Consider the following 13,653-nt stretch of genomic DNA (forward strand, 5'->3'; position numbering starts at 1 on the left):
GAAGAAAAATTATGAAGTAGCAGGAGTTGTTTTTATATCATTACAAAAATATCAATACCAAATTCAATGACGAACACGACAAACCTACCACAACATTAGATAGAGTTAATTTTCCGATAGAAATGCGCAAAAATACTTATTATCGGTTTCCGAAATCGTAATTTTCGATTAAAATACACAACCTTCAACCGACATGGATTATGAAGCACGCAATCTCCGATTTTCTTTAAATGATTCTCTTACGGCCCCATTTAACATCCTATCTTTTGTGTAAGATTAATAGATTTGTCAATTGTTAATCGATCCCGAATCTGTATTTTATTTCTTTCCACGTTTATACAAATTCCTATTTAAAGATACGAATACGTGATTATAATAAAATAATACGTACCAAAGATCACTTCTTGAAATGGTTTAAAATTAAATTTATGGAATTTAGGATTACGATTAAATACAGAAAACTGGTCGTTACAGATGTTTTGTCAGGTGCCGATCCAAACGCGAGGGACTCAGAAACTTCAAACCGCAATGCTTACAAGTCAAGCAATCACTCGAATGGCGGAGTCTAAAATGTTCATAGTACGCGATCCCCGATCCAAAGTCAATGTTACACTCAACACAACGATTGCTACGTTTACTTAAGCCATGCTCAGCCTCCATGTGCTGTTTCCGAGATTTCCAATCGTTGAATCTTTCCGGACAATGCGTGCATCTGTATATCATGCACTCTTTAGACCGTCTCCGATGTTTGTCCTTCTCCGAATAGCTCGGGAACACTTTGCCGCAACTTCTGCAGCTGACTTCGTACTGCTGATGAATACTGCGAACGTGCTTCAACAATCCCGTGGAAGCAACATACCGCTTCCCGCAAACATGACAGACGTGGGTCCAAAAATGCGTCACGGTATGACGGTTCAAGTGTAACAAGGAGGGGACGGTTTTCTGGCAAATCACGCATATGTATACGTCTAACTGAAGACGGTAGGGAATTACGCCCAACTTCGCCTCCCAGTCGATTTGTTTGCCGTGAATTTCCTTCAAATGTGTCGCGACATTCTCGAGTGAGTCAAAAGTTTCTGCGCACGTGCGACAGTTCAAATTGCTTATATCGACTTTAATGAACTCGGGTTTGGGGACGCTGTTGAAGGCTACTTTCAGATTGAACTTTTCATGTTCCACCCTCATGTGCCGCCTGAATTCTTCAGGATCCTCGAACTGGTCGTGGCAGAAAAGGCACAGTACGCATTTATCGTTCAGTTTGAAGGGAAACGCGGTGGTCTCTTTTAATATAATCTCGGCGTTATTCCGCGGGTCGTTCGTCGCGGCTAGAACAGAAAAAGACCGCTCAAATGTTTTTCCAACACATCAGTGGCTTTCTGAACGAAATCTTAGATCCGTGTCTTTTTTTCTGTTCAATTTCCTTTTTTTAGCGAATGAGCCTTCCTATCTCCGCCACAAAATCGAAGTTTTAATCGCGGATCGCAATGGATTTGTGCTTTTGTATTTGTTAATGATAGTAAAAGATAATCGACGTAAAATTCAGAATAACTATCACCATAGACGTAATCAATAATACGGAAAGACTATATGTATAAAAAATGCTTCCGAATGACAAAACGAACTATGTTTGGGAAAATGCGCTATTTCATTTTGTCACTTGGTTTTAAAATCACTACAATATTTTAATGGATAATTTAAGTTAAGCTCAACGCTTGATTGCTAAAACTAAGCAATCAAGGTCTTAGAAGCGTAAAAAACTCTATAAACATTATTATGTTCAAAAAAACGTCGCAGAAGACATGAATCCATTAAAATATAAAAGCGTGGATATGATTTTTTCATCAACTCACTTAAAGCAACTAAAACTAATATAAAACGATAGCTATAAAGTTTTGTGCAGGCAAGAACCTAATCTACAAGACAACAATAGGAGTAATCAAGCCTTTTTGCACCATAAAAGGTTGGTTCTCCATATCATGAATTCTAAATGAAGTTGAAAACAGAAAAGAAGAACAGACAGAACCTTCAAGCTTCTATACTTGAAATATGCTCTAACATACTTCCCACCCCAAAAAAGCCTGAAACCCATCTCGCAGCTTCTGGTACAGTGTGCCCACGGACAGTTGGTTTCCACTTTCCAACAAGTGATCAACTTGCCTATACAACCTCTTTACTATAAAAAAGACTTAAAATAATTTCTGTCTTATTTTCAGGGGTAAGTCTGCACTTCCTAGCAATAAATAAAAATGAGGAGAAGCCGCTACAATTTGTAACATAGTATAGTGCGGTGTTCCATACACTATTATATCTGTTCACTATAACTATAACATCAATTGTATTTTTAAACCATATCCACACTTAACACAACATGCAAACACAAAACACATTTGTCTCACTGTATTGCTGCTATAATGTTAACACATAGAGAATCAGTACAAAATAAATTACCATATACCCTTTAACATACCTGTATAGCCGAGTGGTTAGCGATCCTACCGACTAAGCTAGAGGTCCCAGTAGGTGCAAAGTATTTATATGATAAATATGGATGTTTGTTTCCGAGTCATGGATGTTTAAATGTATTTATGTATGCTTATATGTATGTTATATGAATTTATGTATTTTTCAGTAAGTATATTGTATTATTGTCTTGTAACCCATAAAACAGGCTATATATACAAATGATTTAAGTTTTCTCTAGTGTCAATTCCGCCAATATTTGTTTTTAAAAACAATTCCTACTTCCAAAGTAACACCTACTTCAATAAACAGGCTATAAATGCTTAACTTGGGGCAAGAAAATTTGTGTAAAAAGCGTGTCAATATTATTATTATTATAACATGCATGTTAAAATAATTCATGTATTAATTATTGTTGAAATAGTTTAGAAATGCTCATAAGTTCACCCCAATATTGCCTATATAGGGGTGAAGCAAACATGAGAGTAACAATTTGTTGCTAAACTTCCTTCGCATAGACTTTAGAGCATTGGGGATGTTCACAAACCAAGTCAAAATCTCAGAATTTGGGACATTACTTTTATGAAATGATACTTTAATTCCTCTTCAGAATTTGTCAAATAAGTGTTATTCTAGAAGATATTATGGAGCACTTTGCAGCTTGTCACTTGGCATTATTATATAAGGCATTAACTATTTGATGTTTGAGTATGTTTGTTGCATCACTTTACATATTATATTGTAATTGAAATGATTTGTAAATCAAAGAAAATGTAAACCATGATATAAAAGAGTGGCAATGAGTTTCTTCCTACTACTTCTCATTAGCTCAACCTCAAGTAGATTCAATAACAAAAAAGTATTTTTTGACATTCATAAGTGTAATTTCCGTGACCTACATGAATAAAAGGAATTTGATTTGATTTATAAATTTAGTTACTAAAGCCGTAGAGTAGACACTTGTATTATAGGCACTGTATATAAAAACATTACAATAAGATTTTGTATGTAGCAGCGATACATTGGACAAACATAACATTAGGATAAGCAACTGTTGTGAATGACATAAAGCAATTTTACGAAATGAATAAGTGTTTACACCAATTATATTAATTCCGTCCAACCTCCATTAAATTTCTCCTCTCCCTAGTTTACACTCCTTTAACATTAACTTGTTATGTGTACTGACTACTTGAAGTCAAGTTGGTAACTACACAATTTAAAACAATTATTGATAAATCGGTAAACGTTACTACAACATAAACATTGTTAATGATACCACAGATTGGTAATGGAGCGACCACGCCCACTGCTCTTTAATTATTAATTTTATTGTAAACCAACCGAGTTTCTTGCCTACTCAGTTCCGAGACATAATTTTTGGGTGATAGTTTTGATGTTCAATAACTGATTAAAAAGTGTATTAAGGTGAGTAAAATAAGAGTTTATCACAACAGTCACCCATGCTAATTAAAAGAACTTCAAAGTGCTCACCTTTCTTCTTTTTCTCCGGTTTCTCCTTGGGTTTTGTTTTAGTTTCTTTAATTTTAGCCTTTTTACTCGACGTGGTTTTGGCTTTTGTGGTTGATTTACGTTTGACCAATGGTTTTGCGTTATCTAATAGGTCGAACACGTCAACAGATTCCTTCTTAGGCACCTTAGTCGCAAGGTTCATCAGCGGTTGATCATCAACTGTAATAATTATAGACATCAATAAAACTGTACATATAACAAATCACTAGAATCCGGTGAGTCCTTACTATGGAAGAGTAGTAATAAAAAGAGACAGCTAGTGAGTGAGTAAAAGAATTTGTTATGTTTTTAAAGTGATAACCCTCATTTCTAGGATTAATACACAAATAAAATTTTGAAAACAAAATTTTATGACCGATGCGGCCTCCGAACAAAAATTTTGTTTTTCAAATTTTATCTGTGTATTAATAATCTAAAAGTGAGGGTTATCACTTTAAAAATATAACATATTGTTTAGATGTACACGAGTGACATCTCAAGTCAATTTCCTAATATGCAAATATTGGGGTTGAGCAGGTTATCAACTGTAAAGTAGATCCTGTATATGAAGCCACAAGCTGAGAGTTGAACAAAGCAAACAGAATTTTATAACGAGGCGGTACTAGAACGGTTAGCTCAGTTGGTTAGAGCACCGGCACGGAACACCGTAGATCGTGGGTCCGAATCCCGCATCGTTCATATAATTTTGTTTTTCATTTAATCAGCAATTGCGGAATATACTAAACAGATGTCAAATAAATTTCTAGATACAAAGTAGTTAGTCTATATGAAAATGAAAATTCTATTCTATTCCGTGGCTTTCTGTGGAAAGGGCACTACAATTCAGCCAATGTCACGTTTCAGTAGTACAACAAGCTTAGAGTAAATTATTTGACCGGTGAGCGTTAAGAATTTACGTAGCTTGTCACTCACACTAAAGTAATAAATCCTGGCCTGTTTTCATGATCAAATCAATTCAAAGAGGCCACACTTCATTTCAGTTATTTGAAATGATAAAAAGGCATAAAAAGGCATTTATTTTCTCAAAATTGATTCCTTTAGAATTCTTTTTGATGTCATTTCTTAAACTACTAGATACTACTACCGCTTCGGAAACAAATGGCGCTCTGAGAGAGAAGAAGCGGCGCAAGAAACTCTCCCAGCATTCTCTTTTTTGCGCTATTTTCAATAAAAATATACAATATTGTACAGTCATTTCTGTCGCTATTAAATAATCACAATCTAGTCCCAGGCACAGCGTTGCCGTTCTGTCCGCGTAAAAAACCTCCGGCCCGCGTCGAATATTAAATAAATTGACAGGTTTGATGCTGATTATTGACCTGCAACGACTTTAAAGATTCGGCCTGATAGGTAATTTAATGAGAAGAAGTAGCAAGAAACTCATTGCCACTCTTTTAAATAAAGATATATCATAATATGCTTATTTTTAAATTTCCGCGAACTGGAAACGCAAAAATTAAAAATTCAATATGCTTTCTACAAGTACAAAATTAGCTACAAAAATCTAAAGTTTTTTTTAAACTCAAAGTCAAAATGGCCGCAGGGTTTAATATATGATAATGTTATTAACAGGCGAAACTCTATTGTTCTTATCCAGTTGAAAACCCAGAGGTATATTGAAGATAAGGCCTTCACAAACGATAAAGGAGTTGTACTTACGTTCATCATCATTATCATCATCCAAAAAATCATTGTTGTCGTTGAAGTCATCACCATGGTCGGGACTCTTCTCCTCCTTGACTGTCACCTGCTTTTCCTCTTTCTCAAGACTAATAACATCTGCAATGATTACTTTTAATTTCAACCGTGTAGATTCAGCGGGAAAATTGCTTGCACTAGACATTTTTTTTTTATAATATCCGGACAACCTGGATTTTTAAGAATGTACAAAATTTGAATAATAAAAAACTAATAGGACATCTGGATTCGAACCGGGGTCTTCTGCTTTCCGGATCACCCAATTTCCCATCAGAACAATTACAGTCTTGAATATAGTGGCGAAATTAATTATTATTACAGCTGTTTCTCATTAAAACTACATTTTTTTAAATTATAACCTAGCTAGATCGATTTATCGCCCCAGAAATCCCATGTATAATAATTTTTTGAGAATCGTTGGAGCCGTTTCCGAAATTCAGATTATTTTTATAGAATTGCTCGTTTTATTTTTTTTTTATAAGAGGAGGCAAACGGGCAAGAGGCTCTCGTGATGAGCAGAGGTGAGACAACCACCCGGGAACGCTAAAAATTTATACATGGCTAAAAATATACAAGTGGAATTGCAATGGCGACATTAAATAAACACACGGGCAGAAGAACTACTTAACCTCAAAAACAAATAAAAAAAATCAATAATAATAATCGGCTGGATCACTTGGCGTTGCGTAGAGATGTCGCTTCATTGTGTGTCTTCTACCGCATTTATCACGGGGAGTGTTCCGAAGAGCTGTTTCACCTGATTCCTGCCGCCGAATTCCACCTTCGCACGACACGCCACAAGTAGGATATCCTCACCATCTGGATGTGTGGCGGTCCTCCACAGTTTCAAGGAACTTTCTTACACGTACTACAAAGCTGTGGAGTGAACTCCCTTGTGCGGTGTTTCCGGGACGATACGACATGGGTACCTTCAAAAAAAGCGCGTACACCTTCCTTAAAGGCCGGCAACGCTCCTGTGATTCCTCTGGTGTTGCAAGAGATTGTGGGCGGCAGTGATCACTTAACAATAGGTGACCCGTACGCTCGTTTGTCCTCCTATTACAAAAAAAAAATTGAAAATTTTGTTACAAATAAACTATTTATTAGGAAATAAAATGTTAATATCCCTTATGTGGTCGCACAAGTGTGACAATGACTTCGTGTCTTTACACGAAGTCAGTGTCAATGTCTACGCTAGAGTGCGTCTACATACAGGTTGTTCCAAAAAGATATTATGAAAATTTTATTTATGTAGACAGATTTTGTTTTTTTTTATGCTTATGATAAAAGGCATTTATTTTATCGAAATTGATTCCTTTAGAATTGTTTTTGATGTCATTTCTAATATATGGTGACCTGTATAGCCGAGTGGTTAACGATCCTACCTACTAAGCTAGAGGTCCCGGGTTCGAATCCCGGTAGGTGCAAGCATTTATATGATGAATATGGATGTTTGTTTCCGAGTCATGGATGTTTAAATGTATTTATGTATGTTTATATGAGTTTATGTATGTTTAAGTAAGTATATTGTATTCAATATATCATTGTCTTGTAACCCATAACACAGGCTATATATGCCTAATTTGGGGCAAGATAATTTTGTAAAAAGTGTGTCAATATTATTATTATAATATATTAGACACTACTACATCTTTGGAAACAAATGGCGCTCTGAGAGAGAAGAAGCGACGCAAGAAAGCCAGTGTTTTTTTTGCGCTTTTTTTAATCAAATATATAATATTGTGTTGTCATTGCTATTGCTATAAAATAATCTTAATCTAGCCCCAGGCTGTCGGATCACTTAGATATTCAGCTGTGGAGTAGTAGTGTGTTCCAGTGCATTTGAGATTGGTGTGTGTCTTCAGGTGGAATCGAGAATGGTTTAGGTTACAATTGAAATACCTCCTAAACGGCTGGACCAATTCTAACTAGTTCCACCACCGGACATTATGTGCAAAGTACCATCCGCATCACGTAGACGTCTGGCATTCCACAACCGCGCGTTTTGTTCGAAATTTCTGGCCTCGCACAGCCACTTTGTGGAATCAACTACCGGCAGCGGTCTTCCCGAACAGATACGACTTAGGGACCTTCAAAAAAAAGCATACTCCCACCTTAAAGGCTGGCAACGCATTTCTTGACACACCTGTTGTTGCGGATGTCCATGGGCGGTTGCCTCACCTCTCCCCATCCTGTGAGCCTCTTGCTCGTTTGCCCCCTCTGATATATAAAAAAAAGAAAAATCACTTTATCAGAGACACTACAGAGAAATATACCTTCAACAACATCCAAAGTGCTCGGATTCAGGTACTGTAGAAATGTCTGCTCACATTCTTTCACTTGTTTCTTGAAGTCCGTCGCGTTTCGGAGCCGCGATATGCATGTCTCACATATGAGACGACTCTGGCTGTGTTGTGCATTGGAATCTCCAAAGGATATCTACGGTTGAAATTAAAATATGAAGTAGACAGTCACTTATTTATCAACATAAACTAGTGGGAGGCTCCTTTGCACAGGATGCCGGCTAGATTATGGGTACCACAACGGCGCCTATTTCTGCCGTGAAGCATTAATGAGTAAGCATTACTGTGTTTCGGTCTGAAGGGCGCCGTAGCTAGTGAAGTTACTGGGCAAATGAGACTTAACATCTTGTCTCAAGGTGACGAGCGCAATTCTAGTGCCGCTCAGAATTTTTGCGTTTTTCGAGATATAAGCGGCACTGCATTGTAATGGGTAGGGCATATCAATTACCATCAGCTGAACATTCTGCTCGTCTCGTCCCTTATTAAAAAAAATAATTGGTTTTCACCAAATCAATTTGGGTTCAAGCAAGTCCATCGTTTAGCCTAGAAAACAAGCTTTACTGCTCAACAGTTTTTCCATGCATTTACCGTGCGTAAGTATATCACAATAATTATACTGATTCGCAACATGGCTCAGTCACTCTCAAAATATAAAAAAAAAAACATAAGTTATTACTAACGTATAACTATTATTATTAATGTAAGTTTGACTACTCCTATAGCACAGTGGTTAGTAGTAGTAGCACTGGTAGAATGCAATCATTTATATGATGAATATGAAAGTTTGTTTTCGAGTCACTGATTATATGTATTCTTTTCCCCCCTTATTCATAATAGACTGCTAACTTAAAGCATTGCTAGTTCTCACTCTGTCTTCTTCTATTGACCTGAGTCAGAATGAGAAAAAACACTCCTTAGCAGCTGTTTAAAGTTAGCGGACCATTATGAATAAGGGGGTTAATGTTTAAGTAAGTATATTGTATTAAATATATTGTTGTCTTGTACCCATAGGCTATGCCTAGTTTGGGGCAAGATAATTTGTGTAAGAGTGTGTTAATATTATAGCTAGCTGACCCAGCAAACGTCGTATTGCCATATAAAGTAATAATTAAAAAAATCTTCAAACTTTAGAAATATCTCTTAGACCTTGAGGACTAAGTGCTTGAAAATCCACTTTCTATACAAATAAGTAATCAATTATTACTAGAAAGTTTTTGACTTTTCCTACTTATTAGAACCTTGGCTACAACTCCACAATGGAAACACTATTAATTTGATAAGTCCATGGTTCCAGGGCCCAAAGAGTATAACAAACTGCTAATAAGGTACATCTTAAGGTACACAAACTCAATGAAATGGTGGTTAAAAGACAATTTTTAATGCTTATAATTTTTGTTCTGCATTGCTTGTGTATTGAAAACTTTACCATAACAACATTTTATTTATTCCAATCTATCAATTTTGCAGATATTCAGCAATATGTGTAAGATTTTATTTAATTAGAGGGCTTGCATTAAAGCCATCCAGTGACTGTTCCATTTAATCTTGTATCTCTCAGGGAAAGTCTTGAGGAATTTTTCTTTTAAGTCTATGACCAACTGTTTGGGTGTTCATTAGATTGACTGCCAGAATGTTTGGAAGATTAGTGATCCACTTCTGGTACGCATTTGTCCTTTTCGAGATTTCTTCTATAACACTTATGACGCAGAGGTCATGAAGGAGTCTAATGATACTATAACAATGCTTAAATTATTTTGACTAACATTGATGGAGGTATCATTGATTTTCAATTCAGCCTAAAACGCTGGCTGTAGTAATAATAAGCTAGATACGTCTTTTGTCGCTAAAGAAGCAAAATTATTGATTGCATAATCCGACAAAATTAAAAATATTATTGCCTATTGCTACAAAATACAAGGTAAGGTATATCTCATTTGGCACGGTTATATTGCAAAAATGAATTTGCTGAAATAAACAATTACAATCAAGCTAACGAAAATATTACCGTTAAGCCAAGAGTATCCACAAGCATCTCTTCATAAACTTCTCTCTTTCCCATCCAGAAATATTCAGTCGCAATATCTTTGTAACATCCATCAGAGAGACAACAACGGCAGACGCTTGGGCCGGGCCGCCAATTACTAGATTTACCATCCATTTTATAGCACTAAACTAACTCATCACAATTGAAATAATATCAGGCAAGATTTAAATACATTTTATTAAAATTTTAAAACTTAAACACAAAAATACGCGTTTAAGATGCTACATTCTTAGCTGACGCCATCGGCCATTTTGGTTTTTGATGTTTTTTCTCGTTTGTTTATATCATTGTAAGGACAGTCAAAAGGTTGGAAGACATACAGCCAAGTTTTTGAGTATTTATAATTATAATATTACACCTCGTCCATTTTATTAAAATAGTTTTTGACAGCTCACTCCCATGAAGTTTCGTATTGTTTAACTTTAAATATCAAACTTTATTTATTTATTGCTCCAACAGGGTGACCACCAATACAATTCCTTAATAACTAACACAGGTATATATTTTGGTGACACCCCAATTATAGGTGCAAATCGAGATCAAGTAATAAAATGGAGATAAACAGAGCATTACATACGTTTAAGCAAATTAATATTAAAACATTAATCAATAAGAAAAAAAGTGTGTGCATGTAATCTCTACGCGCGATTGAAGTAAAACCTAATTATAATTAACTTTAGGAATAATTAACAGATACATATAAAAAGTATAAATTATATACATATTTTGCTTATCTGAAAGCTCGTAGACAAAATATGTTATTTTCGTTTGTCCCACATATTCTAGGACATCCAGTACCTATATCACAAATATTCTTAAAAAGTTGAAAGATAAGATTTGAATAATACCATTAAATATATACTTACAATAATTAAAGCCGTGTTATTAATAAATAATTGATGAAATAATTAAGTTATTAATATTATCACGCATATCAATATAACGTTGTTATTGAATATTATACTCGGAATTATAATTCGAGATCAAAAATGTAAGCAATGGTGTTGCCAACAACGAATAATAACCTTTTCCATTGTGCGTGTTTAAATATACTAAAATATCATTTTAAAATTATAAGTGTAAACTATATACATATAATAAAATATTGCACAACGTTTTCTTTATGTAATATAGCATAAAATATATTCAAAAATTAAAATGTAAATTTATTGTGCAAACTTTGCTTTGACACTGGCAATACGATAGAAGCTCTAAACATTTGGCTCGTCAACAGACGAAAAACGTAAATAATGTTACAAAATATCTTGGTCGTAGTGACAGGTATGGCTGGTCGCCATATTGTTTTGTTCATTCGTTTTCTGACGTTTGTTGTGATTGAATGTGCTCGTCTTGCTTTCCCGTTGTAGTTGTTAAGTTTTCTTTATTTTGTTTATCAATTTTTTTTTATTTCGTTGTTGTCACTATCATAACGAAGTATGGGTGCTGAGCCAGGTTAGTCGACCAAAAAGCACATTCCGCCGCCGCTGAAAAACGCGCGCAACGACACACACACACAGCACGCGAAAAGGTAATAATGATGAATGCCTTATAGGCATTATTTATCATAACAGCATGTCTACAAAAATTGGCCTCAGCATCAATATTGGTCTTTTCTTATGAAAATACGGGACGAGACGAGCAGAAAATAAAAGTACTGAAGAATTTAAACCACCTGATAAAACCAGCCCTACAAATAATATTCCAGACAAATTTGATTAAATTACTTTTTCAGCAATAAGACGAAAAGTGCATGCTTTCTTTTACAGAAGTACTACCTACATTTAAAAGAGAGTTAGTATGGTGTGGCGATTGCATCCACATAAGTTGGCAACCCAGTATTGTTTGGAGTGCGAACTGATCACATAAGAGAGAGGGAGATGGATATAGACGCCAGACACTGACTGTTGACAACAAAGGACGCGAGTAGCGAAGAGAGACGCTAACTTTTTACACGCGAGTGTCATAGGCTTTTACTTGCATTATATAAATTATAACTAATAAGTCACGTAGATAAACTTCTGTTAATATTCACGAGTGCAAACGCAATAAACTAAAATAAAGATCGAGTCGGTGGTTTAATTTACAAGCTCCCCGACACGACAATGTTAACAGTATAAATTTTATGTAAAACTTAATCTGTAATGATATTATTATGATAGTTTGGACATTTAGTTGTATGTATGTATGTTGGCTACTCTTGCAATCATAAGTTATTTGATATGGGTGATTAAAATATTTATTATTATTTAAGATTTTTCAACCTTCCGATCTTGATCTGCCTGATTTTTCAAGGCACACGATGAGAATCGTCCTAAAATATATAATTTTTTAATATGCTACCAGCAAGCGCCACAGGTCACGCAACATCAAAAATGTGGTTTGATTCTCAAATTAAAACTCCTAAATAAGTAATCTTAGAGTGCCTTACCACAGGCTTAAAAGCTCGAACCGGAATAGGAAGGCGTCTTATAATATCTCATATAGGCAGCGAGGACGGTTTTGTAGATGAAGCATTATTAATTTTCGAATTAAAAAAAAAAACACTGAAAGTTCGCTCATTATGAAAAGTGGTTGAAGGGCATACTGCTAAAGCTAAAAACCAATTCGGTATTTGTTTTAATGTCCCTTACCACTCCCAAAAATGTTAATAATCTCTGGACTGTCATTATGACAATGGCATTTCTTTGTTTACATTTTGATCTCGAATTACATTTCCGACTATAACGAATATGGCTCTAATCTCTATGGGCTCGTAACTTTTGCCTGTCCGATGGACGAAGAAAAATTAACGAATGTCGCAAACTTCAGACTGAGAACTTTTATTTATTAACACAAACGTAGACTTAGTAAACAATTTTTGAACCATTAAATTATAATGGTTAAAAATTGTTTCAATTGACTTTTTTCTGCCGGAAGTACTAACGCTACTTCCGTCAGAAAAATATTCTGAGTTACCCCCAAGTCGGGCATAAAGAAGTTTTACTTCATTATTTATATCAGTATTTCAAAATTTTAAATTAATGAAAACAGTAAGAAATAACTTAAATATGACATAGGGAAAAAGAGCTCATCAAATAAATCTTTATTAATACATTAGTGACTAAACTGCATATTTATACATATAAGTTTTCGAGTGAGGACATAACAGAGTGCTGTATTTTTTTTGTAGCTGTGGAGGTGATCAGAGAAGATATCAATACCTTGTTATCTTTTCGACAGCCCACCACCCCTAACATAATTATCATCGCCATTGACATTGCGGTTACGAATAGCATTGTAGGTACTTGTAAGTCTGTTCAAAGGAAAACCGAGGCCCAGATTCGACCGTGCTGAACTCGATATAAATGGGGTGTATTTCTTGGGCCTAGGCAGTCCTCTTGGAACAAAAATGTTTAATTTTGAAGTATGATAAGGACTGTCGATTGTGCCATTGACAAGTTTGGACAAAAATACAGCATCATGCACTTTTCTGCAGTTATTTAAGAACTCTGAACCGAATCAGTTCAAACGATCTTTATAGTTTGGGAGTTTCTTGGCCAAATCACACGAATAAGATAGGTGCTATAAAAATCTCTTTTGTACACTCTCCAAGCGCTTATGGCTTATAAACATCAT

General features: G+C 35.2%; 1 protein-coding gene across 15 annotated transcripts in view; it reads right to left on the reverse strand.

Moving 5' to 3' along the window:
- The window catches only part of LOC126973524 (gastrula zinc finger protein XlCGF57.1-like), a 56,970-nt gene extending 46,683 nt beyond the window's left edge, over window positions 1–10,287 (reverse strand). For 14 of the 15 annotated variants that reach the window (XM_050820867.1, XM_050820862.1, XM_050820861.1 and 11 more), the window contains exons 1-4: window positions 10,000–10,287; window positions 7,968–8,130; window positions 5,653–5,772; window positions 3,955–4,152 (exon numbers count right to left, since the gene is read on the reverse strand). In XM_050820867.1, the coding sequence (XP_050676824.1) occupies window positions 3,955–4,152; window positions 5,653–5,772; window positions 7,968–8,130; window positions 10,000–10,152 (634 nt within the window). In that variant the 5' untranslated portion in view covers window positions 10,153–10,287. Of the gene's footprint in view, window positions 1–391; window positions 1,326–3,954; window positions 4,153–5,652; window positions 5,773–7,967; window positions 8,131–9,999 lie in introns of all 15 variants that reach the window. The other variant, XR_007731376.1, reaches the window with a different exon arrangement.
- Window positions 10,288–13,653: the final 3,366 nt, after the last annotated feature.

Source organism: Leptidea sinapis, chromosome 29 (assembly GCF_905404315.1).
Source record: "Leptidea sinapis chromosome 29, ilLepSina1.1, whole genome shotgun sequence".
Lineage (NCBI taxonomy): Eukaryota > Metazoa > Arthropoda > Insecta > Lepidoptera > Pieridae > Leptidea > Leptidea sinapis.